This window comes from Corvus cornix, chromosome 5 (genome assembly GCF_000738735.6).
Source record: "Corvus cornix cornix isolate S_Up_H32 chromosome 5, ASM73873v5, whole genome shotgun sequence".
Taxonomy (NCBI): domain Eukaryota; kingdom Metazoa; phylum Chordata; class Aves; order Passeriformes; family Corvidae; genus Corvus; species Corvus cornix.
Window position 1 is genome coordinate 17,613,040 of NC_046335.1, and position 26,863 is coordinate 17,639,902.

Sequence of the window (26,863 nt, forward strand, 5' to 3'; positions counted from 1 at the left end):
ATACAGCATGAGGTTTTGTGAGGTGAATACAAGAATTGCACACTGGACATTATAGTTTCACACTGGGCAATTGCATTTCCCTTGTCTCTGCTAAACATCTAGAACACTGTCCACCTAACTACATCTGAAACAATCAGGCTTTTAACTAAAATTTTGTCTTCTAGGTGTACTCAGTTTGAAGGCATTAATCAGCTTAAGGTAAGACAGTTACATACCATAGATACAGCTGTACTTGTCTGATCTGTTCCCAAGTCCTGGGGAATGTCCTGTGCGATGTTCAGTGTAAGCAAAGCTCTTTTATTAGATATGGCTTCAAAATAAGAAGAGGAAAAGGGGACTGCCAGGGACCCGACGCTCGTGGTAAAGCATTCAGCAGTTTTGATCAGACTTAGTATTTATACTGGTTTTAGACCTCAGGCAAAGGTATCTTCAGAAACCCAAATTTCCTCTAAATCCAAATGATTTTAAACTGTAGCTGCTATTTTCCAGCCCCTCTAAAATCCACTTTAGAGAATTCTGGTGGCTAGAGTTGGCTGACAGGGTAGCAACTTGATGCTTGGATTTGGCACATCTGGCCAGAAGCTTTCTTGGGCAAGAGCTCCAGGACTTGGTACACAAGAAACTTACGGGAGCTGATGAGAGAAGTTTCTAGCTTGACCAGCCCCTAAAGTAGGTCTTGCTCAGCTGTTAGGGCTGTTTAAATGTGGAATGGCTATGGATAGATGAAGGTTACATGAAACTCAGCAATGCTTGGTACCTAGCTGGAAGTTTTACATGTACACAGCTGCTCTGTTTAGGAACAGATGGTGATTTTCTTACACCCGTTCCTTTTCCCTGAGGGATAAATGACAGCATATGAATGTGTGTTCTTCCTCTCCACCATTTTTATGAGCATCCCCTGGATGCTGGACTCTGTATGAAAACAAGCTGCCCAGTGCCACAGAAGCACTGCCAGTTTGCCTCCTGCAGCTGAGGACTGCCTGTGAAGGATCAGACAATTTGTGAGTATGTTGGGAATGTCACGCAGGTCCTGGCAGGAGAATGGTACTGCAGGAGAGGTGGAGGTGAGTGAGAACTGGGGGCTGGGTGGATGCTTGTGAGCTCTAAGGAGGTTATGTCGTATCACTGTGTATCCCATTGTCTCACTCTGGCTCTTGCAAGTTTAAACTTCTGCTCCTGGCTTGTGTTTGAGGGATGGCAGTTCTGTGGCTCCAGTGGAACATAATGCTTAGGAAAATGGTGGTTCTGCTACTTCAAATCTAGTTCAGATGTTATTACAATTTAAATTAGCCTAATTAATTAAAGCCAAGTGTAAGAAGGATACAAATGAGCCTGGGACTATTTTGTCACAAAACTTCTTTATCTTTCAGAGGTGCGCAGGGTTGAAGATGTTTTGTAACATTTGACTTCCTGGCATTCTTTGGGAGCTTTTCTAAAGTATGGATTTCAGGGCGCATGCCTGGTTTTGGCCTCTCCACTTGCATAATGACACAACACAGATGTGGGAGCTGGAAGGGGTAGAGCTTACAAGAATGCTATCCCTTTTCTGATCAATCACAGCTCCCAAACTGATTTGCATGACAGTCTTTCAGATGGACACCTAAGCTGAAACCATACATCTGTCATTCCCAACCTAGCAAATGTTTTGCTGCTCTGCTTATTCTGTGGATTTAAAATTTCAGCTATAATAAACAAAACAACCAGAAAAGACTTGGAGAGCTTGCAGATGAGTTTCAGGCTGTTATTATTAGCCATTTCTAGGATGACAATCATGTGCCTTACGTAAGTTTAGAAGGACATGAAATCCTTCCACAAGCAGTCCCCAGATTATCATACCCGAGGCAAATGAAGAGTTTTTCACTGATGTTAAGTACCTATGAAGAAAGAGTTTGTCAAGCCTGGCTAATACTGATAATCACTGATTTGAAGGAACTGCATACTTTTTGTGTGCATGTGTAGATCTGATTTCTTCTGTCTGCATCTGTGCTATTCACAACTGATTGATGCTGAGAATGTCTTTTCATTGACAAAGTCTTTAGCAAAAGACTTGAGAAAATTAGAAAATTGGTTTTAGTTTGATAATGTGGAAGATAAGTATTCTAGCAGATTTATCAGGGTTTATTGAATTTCCTGCATCATAGCAGTAAAGAAATAAATTGTTCTGAAGTGACTGTCTCTCAACCTCCAGAAACAGCAAGTGCTCACCCATATTTGAAAAATTTGAGTTGTCTCCTGAAGACCAGGAACTGTAGGTTTCCAACACTTTCAATTCCATTGTTTGCCGAATGTTTACTTCTTCCCTAAATTAGGAGAAGCAATTTAAGTTGCAACTATAATCTTAGAAATTGTTAGAATTATATATAATCTTAGAAATCTTAGAAATAGTTCTGCCTCAGTTTTCCTGTTTAAGTCATGCTTTCACTGATGCACTAAAAATACAATATTGTTTTTATTTTTCTAATCCTGTGGTCCTGCAAGCTCTCTTGCAAGGTCTCTTGCAGAGGTAGGCCAGGTCTGATAATCAGCAGAACTGATTAGATTTTCTTTGGCATGACTTTTGGCTTGAAAAAAGAATTTTTCTATAGAGAAGAATCAAGTCTATCAAGAGTGGGGATTCGATACAGTTCCTGACAGCAGCTCCAGAAGGATTAAGGAGAAGATCACATGCAGCGCAGTGGCTCAGCCGGTCTGAGACAGCTGGCCTGCTGATCCCACTCGATATCCCCCTGCAATACTGGGGCCAAGGACTTGTTCCTTCCAGAGTGCCCATAGGTAGCTTTTGCTTCCTCTGTCCTGCTGGATGGCTCTTTCAGCCTTACCTGGAAATGTTCCCTACCACCTTCTGTAGACAGACTGTGACCCTTGCTGGAGCTCATGGGTTTCTGTCTGAATTAGAAAATCTGTTGTCTGCTTCATAAGGAGAGGGGAAACATTGCAGTATGTTTGTAGTCATGATCAAAATGTAATTAGGAAAGAGGAGGAAAGTGCAATTGTCCACCAAAACCAGAAAGAAATATAGATGGTTGATGAAGGATTTGTCTTCTTCCCAAGTTCCTCTTACGTTTTAAAGGGCAGAAGGAATTGTTCCATAGCCATCTCAACCAGAACAGCAACAGGAATCCAAATGACAGCTATCAGATGCAGTAGCTTTGATGCACTGCAAAAAAACCCAATCTACTCAACTAGGGAGCACTGCTGAGTGTATGCACTCCCTGCAGACAGAGTAAATTTAGTGTCATGGTGTTAGGAGGGCTGCCATGCACTTTTAGTGCATTCACGCCATCAAGCTGGAAGTAAGATGCTCCATTTGAGCCTGTTTTCAGGTCAAAAGATCAGCCTTATCCCTCTGCACAGTGCTGATATTTAAATAATGAAAATAAGCAGAACTAAGGGCAATGGACATTCTGGAAATGCTGCACAAATACTACAGGTTGAATTTCCTGATACCTGGGAAGGTAACGTTGGCCACCAGCTGGCCTGTCCTACCACTCACCTGCCCCTCAGCTTTGTTACTGGAGCGTGCCTGAGGCTGCACCATGGGTGTTTTATGGCAGGGCTGTGCTCTCACCTGCCAGCTGCTTCCTCAGGTGAAGGGATGAACAAGGAGCTGGCTGGGGAAATGTGCCCAAGAATGCTTTGGGGAGATCTCATAGCACCATAAAGTGAACTGAACAGAGACTCTGAGATGTTCAAATAGTGAGGAAGAGCCATGGAGAAAACACATCCTATGGAAAGCCACAGCAAGGGCCTTTAAAGACTGATGTTTAGGCTGGAACTCCCTGTGTAAGGCTAAAAACTCTCAGGGTGGGAGGGGAGTAGCCATTATGCAAGCTTGTGTCTGGGGAGGGGAAAACCAAGATGAAAGCTTCACTACCTCCTCTTTCTGTTACAATCCACTGTTACTTTAGACAGTTGTGCCCAGCTTTTGGGAAGCCTCATAGCCAGATTTCAAACCTGTGCTATCTGTGTCATCTCTGGTCTTACTTGTGTCAAACGTTGGGAAAAAGCACGGTGCTAAATGCCTCTGAGCTGAATTTCTGATTGGAGAGGCTATACCTCTCAGGTCCTGCAAGGAATTCTCAGGCTGACAGGAGAGCTGATGGCCTTTGATATGTTGCTTCACTTCTTTGGCATGTGAGCATGCTTATGAGTGAGAGAAATGGATACTGGGAAGAGCTGGGGTCATCTCATAGTTGTGTTACTCATCTGGAACCAGGCTCTGGCTGCTGTGAGATGTAAGGTATGCTGCAGCCCTCACACAGATACTGTAAGGGGAGTCCTACAGGCTCGCTGAATTTTTGGGGTAACTGCAGAGAGCTCTGCACCTCGTGCTACAGATCACGCTGCCTGTCCTCTACAAGAATGGGAAAGCACAGCTCTGCTGCCTGACAGGCTGAGGCTGTGTTCAAGTTTCTCAAGTTTCAGAGGCCTCCCTACTCCATTTATGTAGCCTTTCCTTGCCCTTCCCAAGGTCTGATTTCATTCCCCCAATGTGGTACGGCTGGAAGGACTTCAGGGGAACCTGTGTGTGCTGAAGCCTGTGATCTACAAGAGCAGCAAGGGCACAGCAGCAGCAGCCGCCTGTGTTGGTGCCCTGTGGGCATGTCTGGCATTCCTCCAGCTCAAAACGTGGTGTTGGGTTGAGGGCCCACACTTTTTGCAGGCCAGTGTCATGGTTTCAAAGATGAATGCAAGTGAAGTTTTGTGTGTTGTCACCTGGCTGTCAGGCACACCTGCCACCCTTTACTAGAATTAGCTTAGTGGGTGAGCTCAAAGGTACCATTAGGAGCCCAGCTGCTCTGGAGACTTTCTACAGAGAACAAGAAGTCCCATGCACAGCAGCCACTTCATCCTTAATTTTGGTACCCTTCACTTGAATTAACAATTCTTGTTGCTACTCATCAACTGCCTGACACCCTGGGGTCCTCCTAGGCTTTCTCTGAGGTGGCTGAAATGGAAATGAGCTTTGGGTGCTCCACAGCTCAGCTGATGATTCGTCATGCCAGTGGTAGCTGCTGATTCTTCTTTTCCCTTCCCAGTGATGCTTTATCCCTGTGACATGCTCAGCTTCCGCTGGCCCACGACCTGCTACAGGTTTTGAAACTGGATCCCTTGACTGGCTGTGACCCGTGCTGGGGCAATGGCTGGGGCAGATTAATTTACCACTCACCTGTTTGCGTATCACTTGCTTTACGACTTGGAATAGAAACTGAATGTGGTTGTTTCTGAATGAAGCAGATTTCACTAAAGGAAACAGTAAGATTGGACTGCTCATATGTGGCATGGTTGTTTTGGAGAGTGAGAAATGATTTTTGTTAAAACCACTGGATGCTGTTCTGTTCCTTGTAATCTGTTTCCATACCAGGTGTCAGCTCTTGAGAACAGCAGGGTAAGTGCCTGGGAAGTGCCAGAGGAAAAAGGCTGATGGCTTTAGAGACATCACACAGCTGCAGTGCTCCGCACTTGCTTATCCATGTATGCTCCTGTCTTGGGTGGTCACAGATTATAGTGGGATACTGGACTTTCCCATAGCTTTCTGAAGTAGACCTTGAGTTCCAATTTTGTGGATTTTTTTCCTTTTGCATAAACTTTTAGGTCTCAAATACAAGCGCTATGATACAAAGCTGGAAAAATTGAGGGAGCTCCAAAATATGTTTGAAGGCCAATGTTAGTAAGTGGCACCTAAATCTCTACTCTGCACCTGTGTTCTACCCAACAATAGGTCTCACCTATGGAGAAGATGGTATCAGTAACAATTTCTTTTTTGCCAGTCCTTTCTTCCTATATTCTCTTTAACATTCATTTTCCATTGCTATTTCTTCTTACCCCAGGCTGTGGCCCAGAGCTGCTGCCTCTCCCAGGTGCTCAGACACAGGAACAGTAGCTGTGCACTAAAGGGCATTATTAGAATGTCTTGTTGGCTAGGCACTGTGCTGTCACCACAATGGAACAGCCTGCATTACAGGCTATAAATTAAACTCCTGGGCTTAATTTTTATTTATGCTGATGTTCTAGATCTCTTACTCATAATCCTTGCACAAATCATTGCTGAGGAAAAAAGTAGCCCTTTTTTCCCCACTGTCTGATGGAGCCATTTCTACTTGAATCATGAAATGCTGTCAGTTGAGCTGCATCATTCTTAAAACTTCTGTTGCATAGCTATAAAGGACATGAAAGTGTACAGAAATGCAGAGAAACAAGATCTTGAAGTCATTCTGCAGCTAAGCCTAAGTGAAAACTCTGTAGGGGCTCTGTAGACACTGGGTGGATCAAAGATAAAATGGCTTGATGGTTGTTGTTTTCTGGTCAGCCCTAAGAGCTATAAGCACCTTTTTCTTTCATCCCATTAATCTTTACTTCAAATGACTGAAAGTCCCACTTCGCTTTGTAAATAAACAGAATCCTACCTTTGGAAAAAAGAGCAATGATGCCAAAACTGTAGCTTTAAAGATAAGAGGCTGTTTTGTTACAAAGTAACACTAGCAGGCTTTTGCCCATTTGAAGAAAACATTGATGTTATGATGTATTCTCATTGCCCACATGAATCTGGGCAGAAAAAAAGTCTTTATGTTGCAGATCACAGCCGCTGGCTGCTCCTAAGTTTGTTACATCAGAAGGACTCAGAACAGTAATGGTGTGTGACTGCCTTCTTCTGCTACTGCTTGTGCCAAGACTCAAGTCTAACACAAAGTAAAACGTGGTGAGATAAAAAAATCCAAACCCAACCAAAACCCTCAGAAACAAAACGCCAAAACTTGCAGTGTTGATTAATCTTATCAGTGATGTGCGTCAGGCTTGCATATCAAGGTCTTTAAACAACTTATGTTTTAAGCACCACCTTAAATGTGAATAGAAGAGAGAAAGTCTTAAGCCCAGGGCACCCTGAATTTGCTTTTGGATCTGCAGATAAACTGATCTTATACAGATAACATTTATCTAGAATGTTTTTTCCCCACTATCTGATAGGAGTGGCTGTACAATGAGAGAAATCAGTTCTGTGGACTAGACTGACTGCTCCAGTTGCTGGATACTGGGGTGTGTGATTCTCTGGTTCTTTACCACACATTTCACTGTGGATCCAATAAATGTTCACACTTACGGTTTAGGCAGACAGGTACTTTCTTTGTGAAAGGTCTGTTTTAATGAATTTACTTCCTCTTTTAAGTTGCATCTACCCAGAAAAAAATGTCACTGATGTTGAGACAGTTCATCAACAGGAAATATGGTCAAGGAGCTATTTTTATTTATTTTTGTGTTACTCGTATTACAGGAAATGAGTATGTCATTACTTGTGCCTTTCTGTGAGGTTCACTGCTGTGGTATTTTCTTACAGTATTTTTTCATTTACAGAATTTGAATGTGGAATTCTTATTAATCTTTGATCAGACTCATGTTGACAAGAAGCCGAAGTTTGCTGAGTGATGTTTGCTGATGTACAAGTCACAAGTGTAGAGACAGGTAGGGAAAAAACCCCCTAAATTCCCATTATTGACCAAGAATGGAGAAATTGGAGGGCCCCAAGAGTGGGTGGAGTCCTGTCTGAGGAGCAAAAAGGCTTTATACTTGGATACATCTAACCGTGCTCTTCAGCTTTCTAACCAGTCCCTCTGTGTCAGAATTCTTCATAAAGTACAAACAACAGTTTCCTAGGGCATCCCCTTCTGTTCAGCTCTCCGAGGTAAGGAATAGAAGAGGGAGTTTCCTTGGGGATGGGAGAAGACCTGTGATCACTTGTGATTGAGGACAAACCCTCTGCACTGTACTGACTCAGCCCTGTGGCCAGATCTTTTCAACAAGACAGGCTCTGATGGGGGGATGCAAAAGTCCTCACATTATCTCACCTGCTTTGCAGTGAGACAGAGCACTCATGCTGCAGGCCAGATGTACAAGGCAGCCAGCTGAGTGTGGCAGATGAAAGGCTGGTGCCCATCTGCCCAGCCACATGTACATGCCTAACATGAACTCCGGTGCTGTCATTGTCAACAAGTGCAATTTATTATTGTGGAAAAGGCACCCAGGAAGGTGCCTTTTCCTTTCTTTGAGAATTATGTTCTGCACTGCAGTGCTGTGACTGTGCCAGATATGTTGTTTTTCTCTGACTGGCTTCCTCTAGATGTTTTTTGACATTTCTTTTGTCCAAAAGTTTATGCTTCACAAGTGAAGCAGTGGTCTGTATCTGTAGGAGCTACTTGAAGCTGCAATGGGTCACCTGGCCGACAGAGTCACAGTCTTTGGTCAATGCTCACGAGGCACAGGGGAGGTGGGTGGTGGCAGCTGTTATGTATGAACTGGTACAACTTGGGCTTGTCCTTGGAGGAAGAAGGTTAAAAACTGATCCTAGGAGATATTAGGGGACAGGCTTTATCCAGTTCCTAAGACTTCTCCTAGTTCCTCACCTACAGCAGAACAGTATGACTTGCCAGTCTTTCCTCAGAACCTGCTGAGCTCATTCTGCAGTAACTGGAATGTCAGGCAATAGCTGTACTCCGATTAAACAATGAAATTGGGGTTGATTTTGTGCAATGCATGTCCTAACTTCAGTTTAAACTTTAACCAGAAAATACATCACCTCTTCTCCATTTGCTGTACAAGGTGCCTGATGTGTCTTCTACTAGATAGTCCTAGCCATCAAACAGTGAGCAACTCAATCCTTTTCCAAAACCAAAGCCTGATGCAGAATGCTATGCTGTGGTTGTCATCAGTACAAGAAATTGAACTTAGTGGTCTCACTCAGTTAAGAACTGAAAATAAAGTACTGCAGTCATTAATCAATGTAGAACTCTTAAATGTTAGTTTTGTTCTTGTGAAATAATTTGATTTTTCATTTGTGGGCTTCTGTGAGTGGCAACACAGTGGAACTGTTTGTCCGTTCCGGAAGAGGACATTTTTTGATGTTAAATTGATGTTAAGTTGTTTAATTCTTGCAGACTACAAAATCTCAGATCTTTATAGCAGGACCACAACTGCACCATCAATTAATTTATTTAAAACAATAAATATTGCATAATTTATTATGACATCTTTTAAAAATATAAAACTAATTTTAATATTCTCAAGTTTGTTTCAAGTTATACAATTATAGGCAAAATATACAAAATTCTTCTGATAACGGACCCATTATCCTTTAAGGTCTAATTTACACAGAGATTAATTAATGCCCAATTAATAGTATCCTGCTAGAGAGATCTTAGCAGTATTTAAACAGAAATAATTGAAAATAAACTGAACCATTTACTACTAGTTGACAAATGGCAGTTCACCACAGAAGGAGCTCTATCCCTGTGTAACAGGTAAGTTTTGGTTACTATTATGAATAGTTACGTGAAATGTGAAGGGTGTCTGCAAAGTTTTCTTTCAGTTCATCAAGTTCCTTATTGACTTCCAAATCACTGTCACAAGCAATCAAGTTTGAAGCTGCCTCACATGTGGGTAAAGTGTCTGGGTGTTCTTCAAATTCCACACCACAGAAATCAGACTCTGTCCCAGCATCCATCATTTCTGTGGTATCTTCTGAAAAGTCCTCCCTGCTCTGTGTCTCCCTTGACCTTTCGCTGAATGACAGTGATTCACATTTGTTTGGTTCCTGTAATGACAAGTTGATGCTCTCAAGGAATTCTTCACTTTTTGTAGCTTTCCTCAGCCTGTGACCTTTACTGGTAAACTCGAGCTCTTCTATCGTATCAGACTCCTGCAGATCCAGTGACTCTGAGGCTTCCCGGCTTGCCTGGATCAGCTCTGTCTCGCTGTCCAGGCCTGCATGGATCAGCTCTGTCTCGCTGTCCTGGCCTTCATGGATCAGCTCTGTGTCACTGTCCCGGTCTTCATGGATTAGCTCTGTGTCACTGTCCCGGCCTTCACGGATCAGCTCTGTGTCACTGTCCCGGTCTTCATGGATTAGCTCTGTGTCACTGTCCTGGCTGCAGCCGAGGTCTGATTTCAGCACATCCAACATCTGGCGCATTTTGCCCTAAGGGGTGAAGGAAGAAAGGGGTGACACTTCTCCAGCCCCATGGCACCTGAGCATTGCTCAGACTCAGGGCTTGACTGACAGTAGGAAAAGGACGCTGCTTGCAATCAAGTGACTAAATTAAACACTGAGTATCACCAAACTGAATTGACTGTTGTCCATTTGCTGTCACTGTACCGGTGACTCCTGATCTGCCACAATCCATGAGACTGCAAATCTCATTTATGGAGAGAGAGGCTCCCCACTAAGTATTCTGGTTACCTTTACCCTCAAATATTCAGTGCATTTGCCCTGCTCTTTGGAAACATCACCTAAATCATATGCAGAGAGAGAGATGATTATAAGGGCAGCACACACCTCATCCAAGCGGTTCTTATTTTCTTCTATACAGCACTCAAACAGTTGATCCAGAACCCTACAAATAAAAAACCAAATTATTTCACAGGAGAAAACCCAACTTTTACCAGAGCTACATAAAGCAATGACTGTAGTTTTTAATTTTAATTTCTTAGCTGAATGGCACCTCTAAGACTGTTTCAGCTACACTGTAACAAAGAGGGCTACCTGTAGTCAGCAACCCACTGGACACGTGCTCAGCAGGCAGACCTGGCTTTGGGCAGCACATGGCAACCATGGGGTGACTTGTAGCACAACTATGCGTGTGTTTGTTCTGTTGGGCCTATATGCTGGGAGAAATCAACAATTCAGAGGTGATTCTACTGGCATGCTGAAGTATGCAAAATCTCTTGGATGCACCATAGTGGCTGCTATACACAAGAATAAAGAGAAGGAATAAAATCCAGCTTCAGTAAAAAAAAAATCCAGGGAAAAGTCCTCAGTCCTAAGAGCTCTCTTCCATTGCTTAGGCAGAATGAGAAAAAAAACTCTGCAGAGAATATGTTCTGTGACAACTGAAGTACACAGCCACTGGAACAGTGAAAAGTCAAGTGACTTTAACCTATCTTACATGAAAAATTATTAAAAAAAAGTGCAAGAAGGGTTCTAATGGAAGACAACATTACTGTAAAAAAGAGCCAGAAGGAGACCGCTCTCAAAATTTTTAAAGTTTTTTTTACTTGGTGTACTTAGTATTCTCATTGACAGCCTTGACATAAGAAGAAAAAAATAAGAGGGCACAGAATTGGAAAAACAGCTAGAAATATTATCAACACAAGCAAGATCAGAATATTAAGAAATTAGACTGTCTTGAATGGGAAATTACAAAAATGGGTAAAGAGTCTGTATATATATAGAAATACTGCAAGTTTTTTTGCATAAATTGAGAGTTCTTTATTAGAAAGAACCAGTGTGGTGTTGGAAAAAAGAAACCTGATTTAGCAGCTGGTGAACCTTTATCTGAAAGAGGATGTAATCCTGGCAACCTATGCTGAAGACTGAATTCATACTGGAAGAAGGACAGAAAGGAGATGAAGGACCTGTTGTGTGAAAGATTAGTAACTCGGTTTATTTAGCAAAACAGATGTGGCAGAGTAAAATGAGTTCTTCTTTAGCATTATTCCATCTAGGGTTCCAGGTCAGTTTCTAACAGAAGCTTTTATCTCATGGTACACAGCAGCAGATCAAAGTAAATGACCCACAGGTATGTCCTAGTTCCCCTTTCTTCCATAAAGCAAAAAAGAGGAGGAAACAAAACAAAAGCAAGGGCTTACTGTGTATATGTGTATATAAAGAAATTATTACTAATCACTGCTTCCCTTTCTTATGGAGTCCAGGGGTTTCTGACATAGCACTATAAAATTGAAAACAACTGTAACCTACCTGTTAGAAAATAACCCAAGTCGAAGAATTTCATTTGTTACATCTTCAATGAAAGTTAAATATAAAAGCTCCTCTTCTCTGCAGGGAGAACAGAAACCCCAATGTTAAATGCTTTACCATAGAAACATATATGACACACTGTAGTAGGTCTAATCACCTTCATGGGAACAGCCATTAAGATTTTATAGTTCTTGTATCAGTGGTTATTTTTCATAATGGGTAAGTCTAGCAGGACAAACTAAGACTTTCATTCAATCTAGATAATAATAAAAGACGGCAAAATGTGAGACTGTTATAAAGGTGGTCATGGTACTTTGTCTTTATGTTAACTTTCTGTTGTGGTATAAATTAGCACAGAGATCCCAAATGAATCTTGGAGCATGTTCAGAACCTGCTTTGCACTCAAAGGAGAAAGGGGAGTTAACTGGGAAGAAAGTGTACAATTGCAGTTTGATGCTCTGGGTAGAGGCTTCCAAAGGAGCTTCTAGAGAATCTGACTGCAGCTGAAAATTGCTAGTCCTAAATGGAAGCTGAGAAGAGTTTAACTGCTTATTTGGCAGCATCCACTCATTTCAACACATCTATCTCCTTGATGTACAAAATCTTGTTAGTGTGAGACGTCACTTTCACCTCTTATCTCTACTTTAATACCTCTAAAAGAGTTGTTGATGCTAAATACTCTAAATCGGACACTCTCCAAAAGTCTGGAGTTCTCCTTGAAAGACAACAATAGAGAAAACCCCAAAATATTTCAGTCCTGTTTTTCTTTCATAGTGATGCCTTTTCCTGGTCTTAAAATCAAGAGTCAAACACGGTTAGAAGGGGAAAAGGAATTTTACCTTGGTATTTATTTTAAGGATCCTTTGGTGCACATGTCCAGGTCATGCGCATTGAAATGCACCCCGCCGAAATGCCCACCCCAAAAGATCGGGTATAACATTATAGGTTTTACTAATTAGCATATCTATCAAAGATTCCCCAATGAGAGGCTCAAGTGAGCCCCCCTCCCCAAGGAGCCTTCCCCTGGATAGTTCTATCTTAGTTTACAGAATGTGTTCTGGAGAGGACCTTGGGGTCTGGGGCACACTGATCCCTAGCTACGAAGCTTCTAAAATGTTTAGTCTCTCAGCTTGACAAACAAATCCAGGAATGTAGGCAAAAAGCACAGAGAATACAGAAGTTGTAAAAAAGGTATAACAGGGGTATAAAAGGCAAAAAAATCTTCATGGCATCAATAGCATCTTTTTAAGTCTTCCAAAGCATCCATTCAAATTCTATTGAGTCATTCTCCAGTCTTAATAAACAGAAAATAAAAAATGGAATACAACTTGCATGACTTTCATTACATGAAATTTGTTACCGTGCGTAAAGATTGTAATTTTGGTTTCTTCTATAGTCAAGGAAGTTATCTACAGCTGGTATTTGAGACCTCTATTATAAGCCCTAAGCTGGGGAAAGACAAGCCTGTCCTAAAGCACAAAGAATGGAATGACTTTCCCAAGGCCACTTGATGAAGCGTTAGTTATGTTTCTGATTGTAACTCAAAACTCTTCTAATTATCATCAAATTTCAGTGCAGAAATGTGGTAAGAATGCCCTTCAGTTTGGTGTTTCATTTGCCAATATTTGATTCAGAGATTACAGACCTAAAAAGAAATGGAAACAAACTATAGGCACTGTACAATCTTCTGAAGTTATAATGAATTTTCTTCATTTTTAGATTCACATAAAACTTTTTAAGTATTGTATGTTTCACGTTCATCAGTTTTGAGGAAAGCTTTCTAATTTGATGTTGTAAATGAGTAGAAAAATGGTTTAAGCATACTTACTCGGCCTCAGCAGTCCTCCTTGGTGAACACTTCTGAGGATGCCGTGATGTCTCTCTAATCAGAAAATCAGAGGGCAAGAAAAAGAACAACATTCTAAACCTCTTTTATACTACCTGACATGTAATTTTCTTCTGGAGCCACAGTGTGCCATTATACCATTCCTTTTGCGAAAAAGGCCATCATAACACCCCTGAACCCTGCTCCAGCAGCAAAATCCCCTGCTTGCACTGAAACCTGAAAGACTATGGTTCAAGAACATTACACCACCTCACTTGACACAGTGCTCAGAAGACCTTGGTGCTACTTAGGTGCTATTCAATCTCTGCTATCCATTAGAGTGCTTTTTCAACTCGGAGTACGTTTTTCTCCTCAGATAAAAATGCCTTTGTATGAAAAGGCCAGAGAGCAAATCAGCGACTCATGCATGACACTTAGGTCAGCAATGAGGAGAATCAGCTCAGAGCCTGTGGGTTCTGGCCTGATTTCCAACACTGCTCTTGTATTGTAGCAATCTCAGTATTAAGTTTTCAGAAAAAGATGTGGGAAATACTCCTGGTTTACAATTCTCACATACCACAGATTCGAAAGGCTGGATGCCTGGAGACACTAAGGGGAAGTACTGATTGGAATACCAATGCACTGTTTAGTTAGAGTACTATATAGTCTGTGAGCCCCGATGTACAGAACTAACAATGGTAATAATGCATCATCGCTCTCATTTCTGACAAAAATACTGATATATTTCAGAGCTCTCTTTTCTTAATTGGCTTCCCAGTGGAACTTATCACAAGCAAATAATGAATTTTGAAGTTGGGAAAGGCCATTGATGTGAAAAACCCAACCTAACGTAAGTCCTGTGAGAAGAGACTTAAAAAGAGAAATGGCAGGGAAGACTTATGGCCTAAGGACCAGCTGTATAGAAAGAATGGGCATTTCAAATATTTCCTCCTGCTGTAAATCAGTCACCTTAGGATGGAGTATTGACAACCATCTATTCCTCTCTCAGGCTCATCCAGAGTATATCTTTTAGCTTCAGCCTACAATACAGAGATAAAAATCTTTATTATCAGTGCAAATACACATAAAATTTTTCCATTAAAATTAATCTATTAACTCTCTGTGATTAAGCCCTAGAAATTTTATGTCTTTTCTGAGAACTCTGGGTAAACAGACAAAAGGGACACCTTCTTCTGCTGAAAAGTCATGTACCAGTTATCTGTGGCCTCAGAAGATATTTGATAGTGCACTTACAGAAAAAAACCAAAAAAAAATTAAAGAGATCTCTTTATGTACCTCAGAATTTTTTATTTATTGTTTTCACTCGTGTTCTGAAACTCTCTCCTCTTTGGAATGAATTCATGTCATGGCAATAGAGAAAAGAAAACCTAAATCAGCTGTTCACTGCTGTGGCAGTGATGAAATGTATTACCCCACCATGATGGCAATGGGTGTGGGAAGAGTACCCACTGGTAGATAATATTATTACCTTTGATGGGATCTTCTGGTGTTCACACATAACTTTTCTCACATACACTTTGTCTGCAGATGGAAAGCTACAAAATTTAGAGAAGTATTAGTTTTCCAAGTAGACTACTTTCAATATATGCAGGATGAGAAAACCAGTTCCACTGTGGAAATTTCTCATCGGTCTGAACAGAACATAGTACCGAACAGTTCAGAAAATTTCTGCCAGAGTTAGGTTCATATAATATCACTAAGTTATAGTTTGTTTTGAAGGATGACCCTAGTCATATACAGGTGATCCAAATTAATTACTTAGCTGCACATTAACAGGGGATAACTAAATTATCCAAAATAATTGTTCAGAATTAAGAACAGAGATGATCCTAAAATTAAAAGTGCACCAGGAAAACAGATGACCCACAGCCAGAAAGTCAACAGTTGCAATACAGAGCCAAAGCTATCATAATTCTAGTCTTAGGAAATTCCCAATTTGTCCTATGAAAAAACTGGAGTTGGACATGCAGGCATGGAGGACACAAAAGGGAAAAGATTTCTCTTTACAAGGTAGTATCACTAAAAACAAAACTAAATCAGAATTGTTCAATTTGCTGAGAAGTTCTATGCAAGAGAAGGACCCTAATTTTGTTTAAAATATTTTATACGGGGTATATCTGAAGGTATTTAAATTCAAGTGATAAAAAACCAAGGAAAAGCTGCATTTAAGAGTTAAAAACGGATCTTTGCATGATGTATTCATTAACAAACTGGAAAGTATCAGACTCCAGGGGCAACAGTGGGGAACTACTTGCATGCTCTTACTGGTTAATTCTTTAAGAGATGGAACTATACACCAGAGATAGCATACGGAAGACAGAGGGAATGATTATCACCAGCAGATGTGAGATTCCACAGTTTGAATTTAGCGGCACTTCAATCTGTATAGAGTAAACTAGTTGTTCCAGAAAGAGGACAGTAAAATACTCCAGTGAAAAAAAGGAAAATCACATTCTGTTCTAGCTTTTGCTAAGGCCTATCTAGAATAACTTCAGAATAATTACTCTGGTTTTATACAACTGTAATGAGAGCAAAACATGTTGCTTTTATGAAGATACTGTTAGGATAACTAAATTCCAGAGTTACAAAATAAAGTTTCAATCTCTGTACCTGATCATATCAGTCTGTGTTTGAGCTTCCACACGCTGCTTGCGGCGATTTTTCTTCTTCCTTCGAGCAGGAGTGTAATACCTGTATTCTGTCAGGAGAGATTTAGCATTTGATATTAAGGTGCGTGGAGTAAAAGGTTTTCGGCTCTTGGTAAAGTATTCAGAGTGCCTCTCTAGAAGATCCCCGCTGCTCACTTTGGGGTTGTTTCCTTGACACCTCTGGGAACAACCAATGCTCACAAAATTATCAATGGAGTGACTGCATGAAAGTCCAGAGTGTTTACTTGGTGGCCTTGACGTACAGACACATGAGTGAGATGCCCTGGATGTATTCCGAGAACACTTTCTGGCCTGTTTAACTGGACTGGAGCAAACCGAGCCATGCTGGCCAAAAGGAGACGGTGCTCTTGATAGGTACTGTGCTTGCCCAGCACAGGGGAAGAGATTGTCTTCTACTTCCAAGAAACTCTAGAAAAAAATAAAACAAATTTGATTGCTTTGCAAATTACCTACTTTGCTCATGATGGTACTCCCAGCTACTACTGTTACCAACTTGGAGGTATTTTCTATGTAAAAACTTTCAATTTTTATAAGATCAAACTGGTTTCACAGCAGCCTCAGTGCTAACAGATTTTAAAATCTAGTCACAGGAAATAAGAGAGTAATAAGCAAATGGTTTGCTTCGGTAGCAAAACATTGGTACTCTGTTACAGAATTTTGATGGCTACATCAAACCAAGAGTTTAATCAATACATTTTTAGAAGTCAAGGAATCATTGCACTGAGGCAAATTATTTTACCTGGATATGCTCTGTTCATACCACCTGGGCAAGCGAAGGATTAGCCATAATTATCCCATGCTTAAAAATTCAACATTATTCCTGAATTGTATTATGACACTGTGGCAAAGGCATGTAAGACAAAAACACAACTAAATCTAAGTGACATCTTAAGGTGGGGTTTTTGGTTGGTTTGGCCATTTGTTTGTTTGTTTTGTTAAATTTGAAAGAACAATTAAATAGAAATTTTATTTCCGTCATAGAGAGAGCCTTGAAAAATTTGCAAATTCAAAGCATTAATACCTGGACAGGGTATGCACACTAGTAAATGTGCTTTACAATGTGTTTTAAACACCTTACGAAAACAGTTGTTTTATGTGCTTTTCCTACCTAGGATACAGCCACCTACCAAATATTCTGTCAGTCAGTGAAAATTATGTATGACATTTTACCATCTCCAAGGGCAGGAATAATGCAGAACTGGAAGATTAAACCAAAAGCCTATCAGCAAACAAAATTTTGTATAAACCAACTTATTTCATCCACACATATAACTGTGAAATTCAAGTTCTCTTACACACAACTGCATGATGGAGAAGACACGACTCCCATTGTGTGTACTCAAACTATCTAGCACCACAACACTCGGAGACAATGCTTACAGTGCAACAGTGAGGGAGACAAGCTGAGGATAGTGTTATTCTGGAAAGTCTCACTGCTGTACCACACAATCAGCAGGGCAAAATAACAGCTAAAATATAACAAGTGAGAAAACCCAATTCAAAACCAACAGCTAACTTTCTAAAATTATTATCATACTTTCCTAACACTGGGGCAGTTCATATAGGTCCACATCATCAGCAACAAAGTGCTGTAGGATTTAAGAAAATGTATACAAGTAGAGGTGTTTCCTAAGAAGAAAATTCAATTTCTAAGGCTATCTTCAGTTTTTAACAAACTCGAAGTTTAGTTCAGATAGGCTAACACAGAAATTAACTTGTTCATGTACCTCCACCACCTGAACAAAGAACAGGAAGATAAGGAGACACCAGTACAGACCACAAGCTCTGCAGTGACAAAAGGAAGAAAAGGAAGGTGATTTCCATATGTTTCATTCATCTCTATTATGCTTCTATCACACAAGTAAAAATGTGAGCAGAAGCATTACATTACTGAAGTTACTGAAGGAACATCTGCCCTATGGGAAGCCTGAGAAAGAGTGGATCCAGTATAGTATGACTTCATACATATGCTGTGACATGCATTTATTTATAACATACAACCATAATGCCAGTTGAGAAGATTCACAGATTCACCAAGTAGCTTATCCTGATCTCACAATTAATCTATGTGCAAACTACTTTGAGAGACTAACTCTGAAACACAGATCCAGTGCATTTCCAATGGTGCTTCATTGCCTGAGCACAATATAAACCTGGAGAAAATCCTCAAGAATATCTCACTTTCTGAAAATAATCAGCTGATTAAGATATGGATTGAAGGCTGGATGTGTGATTTTCCCCACCACGAAGTGACAATGGACTGAATGCCAACAGAAGTCACAAAAACAACTGTAAAATAAAGTGCCTGTGGGGATTTTGCAAGATAACCAATATTTGTCCTGAGGCTTCTGAGATTTCCTACTGGGGGGTGTAAAGAGAGAAAAAAAAAAACAATGACCAAAATCGGAAATCTTTATACATTTATTGAAAATTCATGACATTGTAACCTACTAATAGATAGTATACCTTGTAATTATACACAGATTTTCTATTATACCACTCAACCCTAATAAAGGTGTTTTTAAAAATTCTGAGCAGTAGACTCTTAGCGTATAAATGCTGCGTTTTCTCGTAACACTGCTACTGTTATTGCTTAGAATCGATACAATTTCATTTTTTTCCTTTCAAACACAGTATTTTAAATTAAAGCTCAATTATGATGAATATACATTTTGTAGTATGCAGTAAATGCTATTTAGAGGAATATTAAAAACGCAGCTATTTTACCATGAAAATTAAGTCACAGATCACACTGCTGTCATACCATGTATTTCCTTCAACAACAATTTTCTCTCACATCAGTAAGACCTATCTACACTATTCTGGTACCCCAAAATAACCAGAGTTGCTGGTGCCTAATACAAAGAGGTATTTTTCAGTTAGCTGAGGCAAAATAAGCTCTTCTTGATGGTGTCTCACATGAGTCAACTTTATTTTACTACTACAGCATAATTAACTGCTGAACTGATAACATGCAGTCACAAAGCCAAACAAATGCCTGTGTTAGCAAGCAGTATAATGAGGCTTACCAGTGTGATTGTTTGCATATAAAGTAGTTGCAGTGGTAGCTCAGCACTACAGAAAACTGATAAGACTAGAAAGTTTCAGAATCCACCTATACAGATGTTTTGAAAAGCTAATTCCATACCCTTCAGTCTATATTATAAGCAGCTTAATTCTTGTAAACACTTTACTCTCAGTGACTAAATCAGTTCATTGAACTGCAATATAAATCAGATTGTAGAAGCATTTGTGAGCATATCATGACTGGTTCCCTGCATTATGCAAAATAATTAAGAAAAGATATGAAGTTACATTAGCCAATTATTTATCTACACCTCATGAAAGTGACATGTTCTGCTCCTCAGAAGCAGTTGAGTTGATCCTAAAACAAGACAAAGGCACAAGGTTGATATGGCAATATCCTAAGTTCAAGCACTCTTTATATATGAGGAAGCTTAGGGCAGTTCTTCTCTTCTCCTTCTCAAGTATTTCGTAAGTAGAACAGACCAAGTAGCTCTCTGGTGACTAGAGAGAACTGCAACCCTAAGCTGCATCTGTGTCAGCTGTGAGATGTACTCATTCAAGTGCTGAGAAAAGAATGTCTTTCAAAGCCCTTATCCTGAGGCAAAACTTTACTACTCAAACAGGAAAGAATTACAGCCACCAAGTAGATGAAGAAACAGTATCATGAACAAGGAACTATGTTGGACACTTCAAAAAGATTTTAAGGAGTGTCAGAGAATGCAGTTTGTCTGCAATTTGTCACTTGTGAACTTCCAGAAAATTATCTGTACACCTGCATTGCAAGGAAACTGTAAGCAAGTATGCTCACATTCTTCTCTAGTCTGTTATCTGTAAAATCATCAGATGTTTAAGTAGGAAACACACAAAAAACCAGACAAAAACATGCCTACAAATATACAACAGTACACATTAAAATAGATTTAAAATGTATTTATTTCTATTCTTCAAATAAAATTTTAAAAATTCCATGGTAGTATCTCAGCTTTAGATATTACAACTATCAAGAACTATAATGTAATTTGAAGTAAAAAATCTGGACTTGTATCTTGCTTACCAATATATGTTCCTATTCTGTTGATTCAACCAAGTATAATCTGTTTTGAAAGATACAAATCTACTCAATGATAGATTTCAGCAACCCCCTTAAAAAGTTTCATAAAGTATGTATTTATGCTTCAATTTTATTAGTCACAAAACTGGGGTAAACTGAATAGTACTTTGCAGCAAGCTTGTAGAAAGAGGACCTCTGAATTTTCATGGACTCTGTGGAAAAGAAAATTCAGTAAAAACACATCAAAGCATACTGCTGTCATCTGACGGGCAAAAGTAGTAACACAGAGAAAGAATCCAGATTTCTCTGTAAGCTACTTTCTACGAGAAGTTTAGTTTCCCAGCTCGAAAGCCACGAAAGTATCAGCTGCCCTATAAAAACCAAACTTTGAAAAGAAAGGTTGCTAAATACCTTTTCACATAAAAGGTCCAAGGCAGCTCTCACTGGGGTCACTGAAGTTACAGTAAGATTAATTTAATCTTGAAATTAACTTGTTCTTGTATGAAAAGGTCTTCCAATAGAATAGTTCATCTACCATCAGAAAATGAGATCAAAGAGATGCTTTATGAACTGTACTGTCAGGATACAGGAGCTGCCATTTTGCAATAAATGCATATGATTCTTTTAACTTGAGACGGCCACTTAAATATTGCTCTAAGTCAGCTGAGCACCTGCCCTCTCTGTCTGGACAGACCAAAGGTCTTCTATAGGAAGTGACAAGCTGCCATTAGAGAAAATTCATACAAATATGTGAACAAATTGGACCCTCTATGAATATATTAAGTTTCTATACATCACTATTTTTCAAAATTATGTTCCTGTTACACTCTTTCATTTTGTGCATATGTGTGTGTGGGTATCAATTCTATAATGTGGTAGGTTCCAAGTTTCCTTGAATACTGTGATGTTATTAATAAGGGGTATTACTGAATGTGCATTAATTCAAACTGAAGCAGCCGGGATGGGGTCTGTGGCTCAGACCCAGGAAGCCGTGACAGCTCCAGAGAGAGCGTCCCACAAGGAACAGTCCCCCAGAGGTCTGCGGCGATCCCTCGGCCGCCGGGGTGCCTTTGCAGGGGGTGCCTGTCTCAGCAGGCTGTCAGCTCTTCAGTGATTCAGCAAGAGTGATTTCAGCTCTTGTGCTGCAAGGCAACCCCCAGGCCGGAGCAGGAGGAGACAGACGAGAGGCCCGTACAGCAGTTCCGCATGGGGCAGCTTTATTAGCCTGCACCCCGCGAAGGGGAGGCCAGGGACGAGCTCTCTGATCCCACAGGGGCAGAGGGCTAGATCTTAGAGGGATACAGGGGTGGGTGTGAGGGGGTAAAAGCCAGTAGGTTACAAAGGATCTGTAGAGGTCTCCAAGAGGATCATGGGTCTGTGTCCTCTCTCGCCGTAACTGAAAGGTGGCTGCCTTTTCCAGAGGGATTCTGCTGGGAAGTTGTGCAATCTCCCTATTTAAGCAGGCCTCCCTCAAGGGTAGAGGCTGGGCATACCCTACATCAAACAACCAGCACAGCAGGTGATTGTCACTATGAAGCCTGAAAGGAAATCATAACATTCCTAATGAAAACAACTTTCTTTGACGCTCAGAAGATTCTTCTGCTTTGTTTAGTCACTGACATCTCCCATTATGACAGAACTAATTTAAGCACAATACATGTTCAGACTGGTGGTATTGTAAGAGTATAATAAATCTTTAAATATAAACCATTTGAGTAGGCATTTCAAACAGCCACACGTGTGTTGCACACAAAATTAACAAGAGACTAGAACCAGTTAATGGTGTTTCCCAATCTATATTTCATATGCACAAGCAGATGGCCATAACTTTCATTCTTCAGAAAAAAAGTATCTCAAAAAACAGGCTGAAAGGGATCTTGAAATGTCAAGGCAACAGCATACTTCAAATTACTAGAAGAGAAATTTAACCTCCTATGAAGCAGCCTTCCAGACTTTTGGCATGCATTAATTTATTTTAAAAATTCATTAGCAGCCAGAAATGCCTATAATAGGATTACTTGAACATGAGATATGAAATACCAAGTGCTGTTCAAATCAGAGATCTTAGTCATGGCCAGCTCAATTCAGGTAGAATTTCAGAAAATCTTATTTTGAAAAACGAAGGAAAAAAGCCACAGTCTGTTATAATGCATCCTTCCATTTTAAAGCTGGGAGTTCATGCAGTAGTTAGAGACACATGTTACTTTTTCATTGCAAAATTGTTTTGCAATGAAACAATTCAAGGAACTTTGCCTGCCCCAAGTTTTCAAAAAATAATACGGAAGGACAAAAATGGTATTAATAAAAAATAAAATTTAGATTTTAAATATCACATTTACTCCCTTTTCTTATTCATGCCTGTGCTTTCATCCATAACTAAGAGTCATGTATTGAATTTCAAGGCATTATTTCTCTGCACTGCAATAAGGTCACACTCAGGCTGCCTGCTGCAAAAATCAGTCACAGGGAAAGAAACTGATGGTGTTTGCTGTACTACTTGGAAATGTCCTCCAGCTTTACATATATTTCAACAATGTATGAAACTTAGGCTGTTAGAATCACAGAGTTAAATCATTATTCTGTTTTAAGCTGCAATTGCTCATTTACAGCGATGAACAAGAATGTAATTTATTGGGCTATTTACATATTTATTTATTAGTTAGAAATACACACCACATATCTTGATGAATAGCCAGCCAAACTAAGTGAGCCTATGCATATAAGCAGAATATATATATACAGAATGGTATATTTTGGTCTAAGCACTATTTTTGCTTTCACGAAATGCAACTGAAGGGTGTAGCACACTGTTAGATACGAAATGTATTACCAAATAGAACTTTTCATTAAGGAAAAAATGGAAGATTCCTGATTCTTCTGCTCGGAAGGGTAGAGGTAACAGAGTTCTGCCTTAGGAAGTTGTGCAAAGCTCCGGAGTGACAGGACAGGAATTTCAGCTGAAGTGAAAGCAAGAGAACTCAAGGGTAATTAGAGCTTGTATTTACTGCAAGCACTCTTCATCCAGATACCTGACATCTTTGTCAGAAGGTCAAGACATGCATTCGGTGTTGGGGACATGCCAGAAAGACCCTTGTCTACTTTCTGCTGCTTGAAAGATGCCTCACTGCTTCACAGCAGTGATCAGCTGTTACTATGGGAGGCAAGTATATGATAGTATCTACTAAACAAAATTAAAATACATACCTTTCTAAAAGAGGATGGCAGCAGCCTTCCGCTGTCTCTTGAACAGGATCGGGAGACAGTTTCACAGATACTCATTTTCTCTTCACACCTGGCTATCTTCTTTTTCAGTTTCTCTCTTCTTTGCTGGTCAGCAACTTAGGGAAGAGACAAAATTGGTCAGATCCAAACTGAAATATTCTTTTTTTCCCTGAGTGATTTGAAAACACTGTTGTGGTTTTCAATTGCTCAGTAAAGTCAGACCATTGAGATACATCCTACTTCCAACACACAGCAGTTACAAAATTTATGCCTACTCTTACAAGAGAAATTATTAATAGCTGAAGCTGAGCCTTAACTTTCCTGAAATTTTCTTACCTCATGACAAACACCAGCATACAGGACTTCCTGTACAAGAACACAAGATCAGTATTGCTAACACAGCATTTTGCTCAAAAACTTACAAGCTTTATCAATTTTTTACAGGTAGAATTCTTTTGACTGTACTTTCATCCAGTATTTCAGAGAAAACCCTGTGTTTATTGTTAACAAATTTGACGTGTAAAAAAATCCATGCTAACAGTATGGAGCCTCCCAAATACAGAAATCCAGAGCAAAACAAGCAAGTTTACATCAAGAACACAAAAAAATGAAGGTCAACTCTGAGAGGGCTACTGTCAGATCAGGAGTGGGGGATTTTTATCAGTCCACACTGGCCTGCAGTCCAAGACTTCATCTGCAGTGCAAAAAGATGAGTCAGGTATTTATGTCATGAGATAAAGAAGCCCAAAAGATGGGTAAATTTTCTGTGTATGAGTTTGCCATCAGTCACCTAAATCTTACATAGTACAGTCCAAAGTTTTTGGATACTGTAAACAGCCAGGTTCAACAGATGAAACACAGAATCATTTAGGTTGGAAAAAGCCTTCAAGATCGAGTCCAACCTTTGACCAATCACCACCTCGCCGACTAAACCACAGCACTAAGTGCCACATCGAGTGGCATCTTGAGCACTTCCAGAGATGGTGACTCCACCACCTTCCTGGGCAGGCCATTCCTATGCTTGACAACCCTTTCCATGGAGAAATTCTTCCTGATGTCCAACCTAAATCTCCCCTGGCACAGCTTAAGAGTGTGTCCTCTTGTCCTGTCGCTGGTTGCCTGGCAGAAGAGGCTGACCATCACCTGTCTACAGCCTCCTTTCAGGCAGTTGTAGAGAGTGATAAAGTCCCCCCTGAGCCTCCTTTTCTCCAGGCTAAACAACCCAAGCTCCCTCAGCCACTCCTCACAGGACTTGTGCTTCAGACCCCTCACCAGCCTTATTGCCCTTCTCTGGATCCACTCTAGCGCCTCAATGTCTTCCTTGAAGTGACAGGCCCAGAACTGGACACAGTACCCGAAGTTCACAAAGTTGAAAAATCCAAATGAGGCTGATGAAAAACATTAATAATTTCATTTCCAAATGGGGAAAAACAAGCAAGCACACTTTTGAAGTCTGTATACTTAATGAAAATTTTCTCATTCACTTAACACAGATCCAAGTGTATGAATCATCTGTTTCATAGAGACAAAGGTCTTTGAGGATTTCTTCTCTGGTTTCATGATATATTTATATCATACTCTGGTAGACCCCAATCTGCATATGCACTACTATATTTAATGCATGGAAATGTTAAAAACTTCAGGGATTGGTGTGGTTCATTCTTCTACACAGCTGAGACCTACAGCAATCTGAGAACATTTAATCAACCTTTAAAATGCACTCGTCTGTGTACATGTACTCTATATACATGTTAATCTCCACAAAATAAGTAAGTGTATTCATTACTTTAAACATTTTAGTTCCCTTTTAAGATAAAAATTCATCTTTCAGATGCAAAATCTTTGCTCTCATTGCTCAGGAAAATCCCTCTTTCTTTCAATTCTTACAACTGATGAGGAAAACACAGAGTAATTTCTTTTATGGTTGCTGATTTATCCATCATATGCTATTAGATTACTTCCAATATGAAACTGCTTATATTATTGGGAAAATATTAGCTGAATTTAACAAATGCTACCTAATACAACTCTGAATTAAAAATACACATTCTAACAGAATGATAGAATATACTGTACTGTTAAATAATTAAACCACAATGTTTTTCTTTCTATACTGAGTTACTGTGTCTGTTCTAAATTACCATTATTTCTAATTGTGTTTGTCTTAAAAGTTACAGAAAAGCACTCAAAAATTAGCTGCAGGTTAAGACGTTTTATATGTTTGAGATAAATAATATTCCGGGCCAATACAGTGTGTCTGTGTGTGCACATGCATGGAGGCCTACTGCTCAGGTAAAATGGTGATGGCTGATGTGTACTTGTAGCGGGTTGGGTTTGTAACCGGGGGAAAAACCCCAGTAATATACACATCTTACTGCCAAATTATGAATTTTTGGGCTAGATCTGTGGTAAAAGCTAGGAATTGTGAAACCAGCAAAGTAAGAGAAATCCTTCTCCAAAAGAGCTAATGTGGATGTAAACAGACAGCTGGAGGTGAGCTTGAGGCAGTCAGCAAGTAACACAGACAAAGGCAGAAACAGGCACGCAGACCTACCTCTCCTTACTTCACATGTCCTTTACCCATGCAAGGACTGGAGAATCCAGTCTTCCCCTTTGACTTCAGCCAGATAGAAAATTTGCCTGGAACTTTTAGGCATTAATTACAATATTACAACTGAGAGGAGCTGAAGAAACTTAAGGCTGTCATACATAACCGCTTGTGTTGCTGTGTCAATATATTAAACACAGAAAGAATGAGACCAGCATTCAAGAGACAGGCAATTTTAGAAGGAGATTTAGCTTTTAATTGAAAACATTGCTCACTGTTTAAGGTATCTTCTGCTTCAAATCTATTACAGATACAGCTTTTTTAGCTTTCAGAGAGGGTCATAAACTAAATTTGAAAAAAGTGCCCTTGGCATACAGTCATAGACTAGTGGGAAGTAAACACAAAATGCATTTGTTAACAAATACTTATAATAGTTTCACTGCAAGTAGCTTTTACTTGAACATTGGCTCCAGGAACATGTCACATACGTAGAGTTAAATATGGAAAAAAAGTACATCATAGTAAGTATCTTGTGACAAATAAATGCAAAAAGAAAACCTCTGGGTTACTTTTCATCTCCTTAAAAGGGGAAAACAAAATGTTTAGGAATAAAATAAGCCTGTAGATCCAAATAATAAGTCCCTTTAAAAGCCTTATTAGAGACTGAGATTAATTGTATCTCATTAACTACTGTGCTCAAAACCACACAGATTTATAGTATAGTAAGAGAAAATGTACTAGAATATAAGCAAAT

The 26,863-nt window shown here is 39.9% G+C and overlaps 1 protein-coding gene across 3 annotated transcripts in view; it reads right to left on the minus strand.

Annotated features, from left to right (window-relative positions):
• Nucleotides 1-7,221: 7,221 nt before the first annotated feature.
• Nucleotides 7,222-26,863, minus strand: part of SPATA7 (spermatogenesis associated 7) — a 38,334-nt gene continuing 18,692 nt past the window's right edge. For all 3 annotated transcript variants that reach the window (XM_039553166.1, XM_019280883.3, XM_019280880.3), the window contains exons 5-12: nt 23,544-23,677; nt 16,203-16,669; nt 15,061-15,127; nt 14,541-14,611; nt 13,575-13,628; nt 11,747-11,824; nt 10,325-10,382; nt 7,222-9,967 (exon numbers count right to left, since the gene is read on the minus strand). In XM_039553166.1, the coding sequence (XP_039409100.1) occupies nt 9,308-9,967; nt 10,325-10,382; nt 11,747-11,824; nt 13,575-13,628; nt 14,541-14,611; nt 15,061-15,127; nt 16,203-16,669; nt 23,544-23,677 (1,589 nt within the window). In that variant the 3' untranslated portion in view covers nt 7,222-9,307. The remainder of the gene's footprint in view (nt 9,968-10,324; nt 10,383-11,746; nt 11,825-13,574; nt 13,629-14,540; nt 14,612-15,060; nt 15,128-16,202; nt 16,670-23,543; nt 23,678-26,863) is intronic.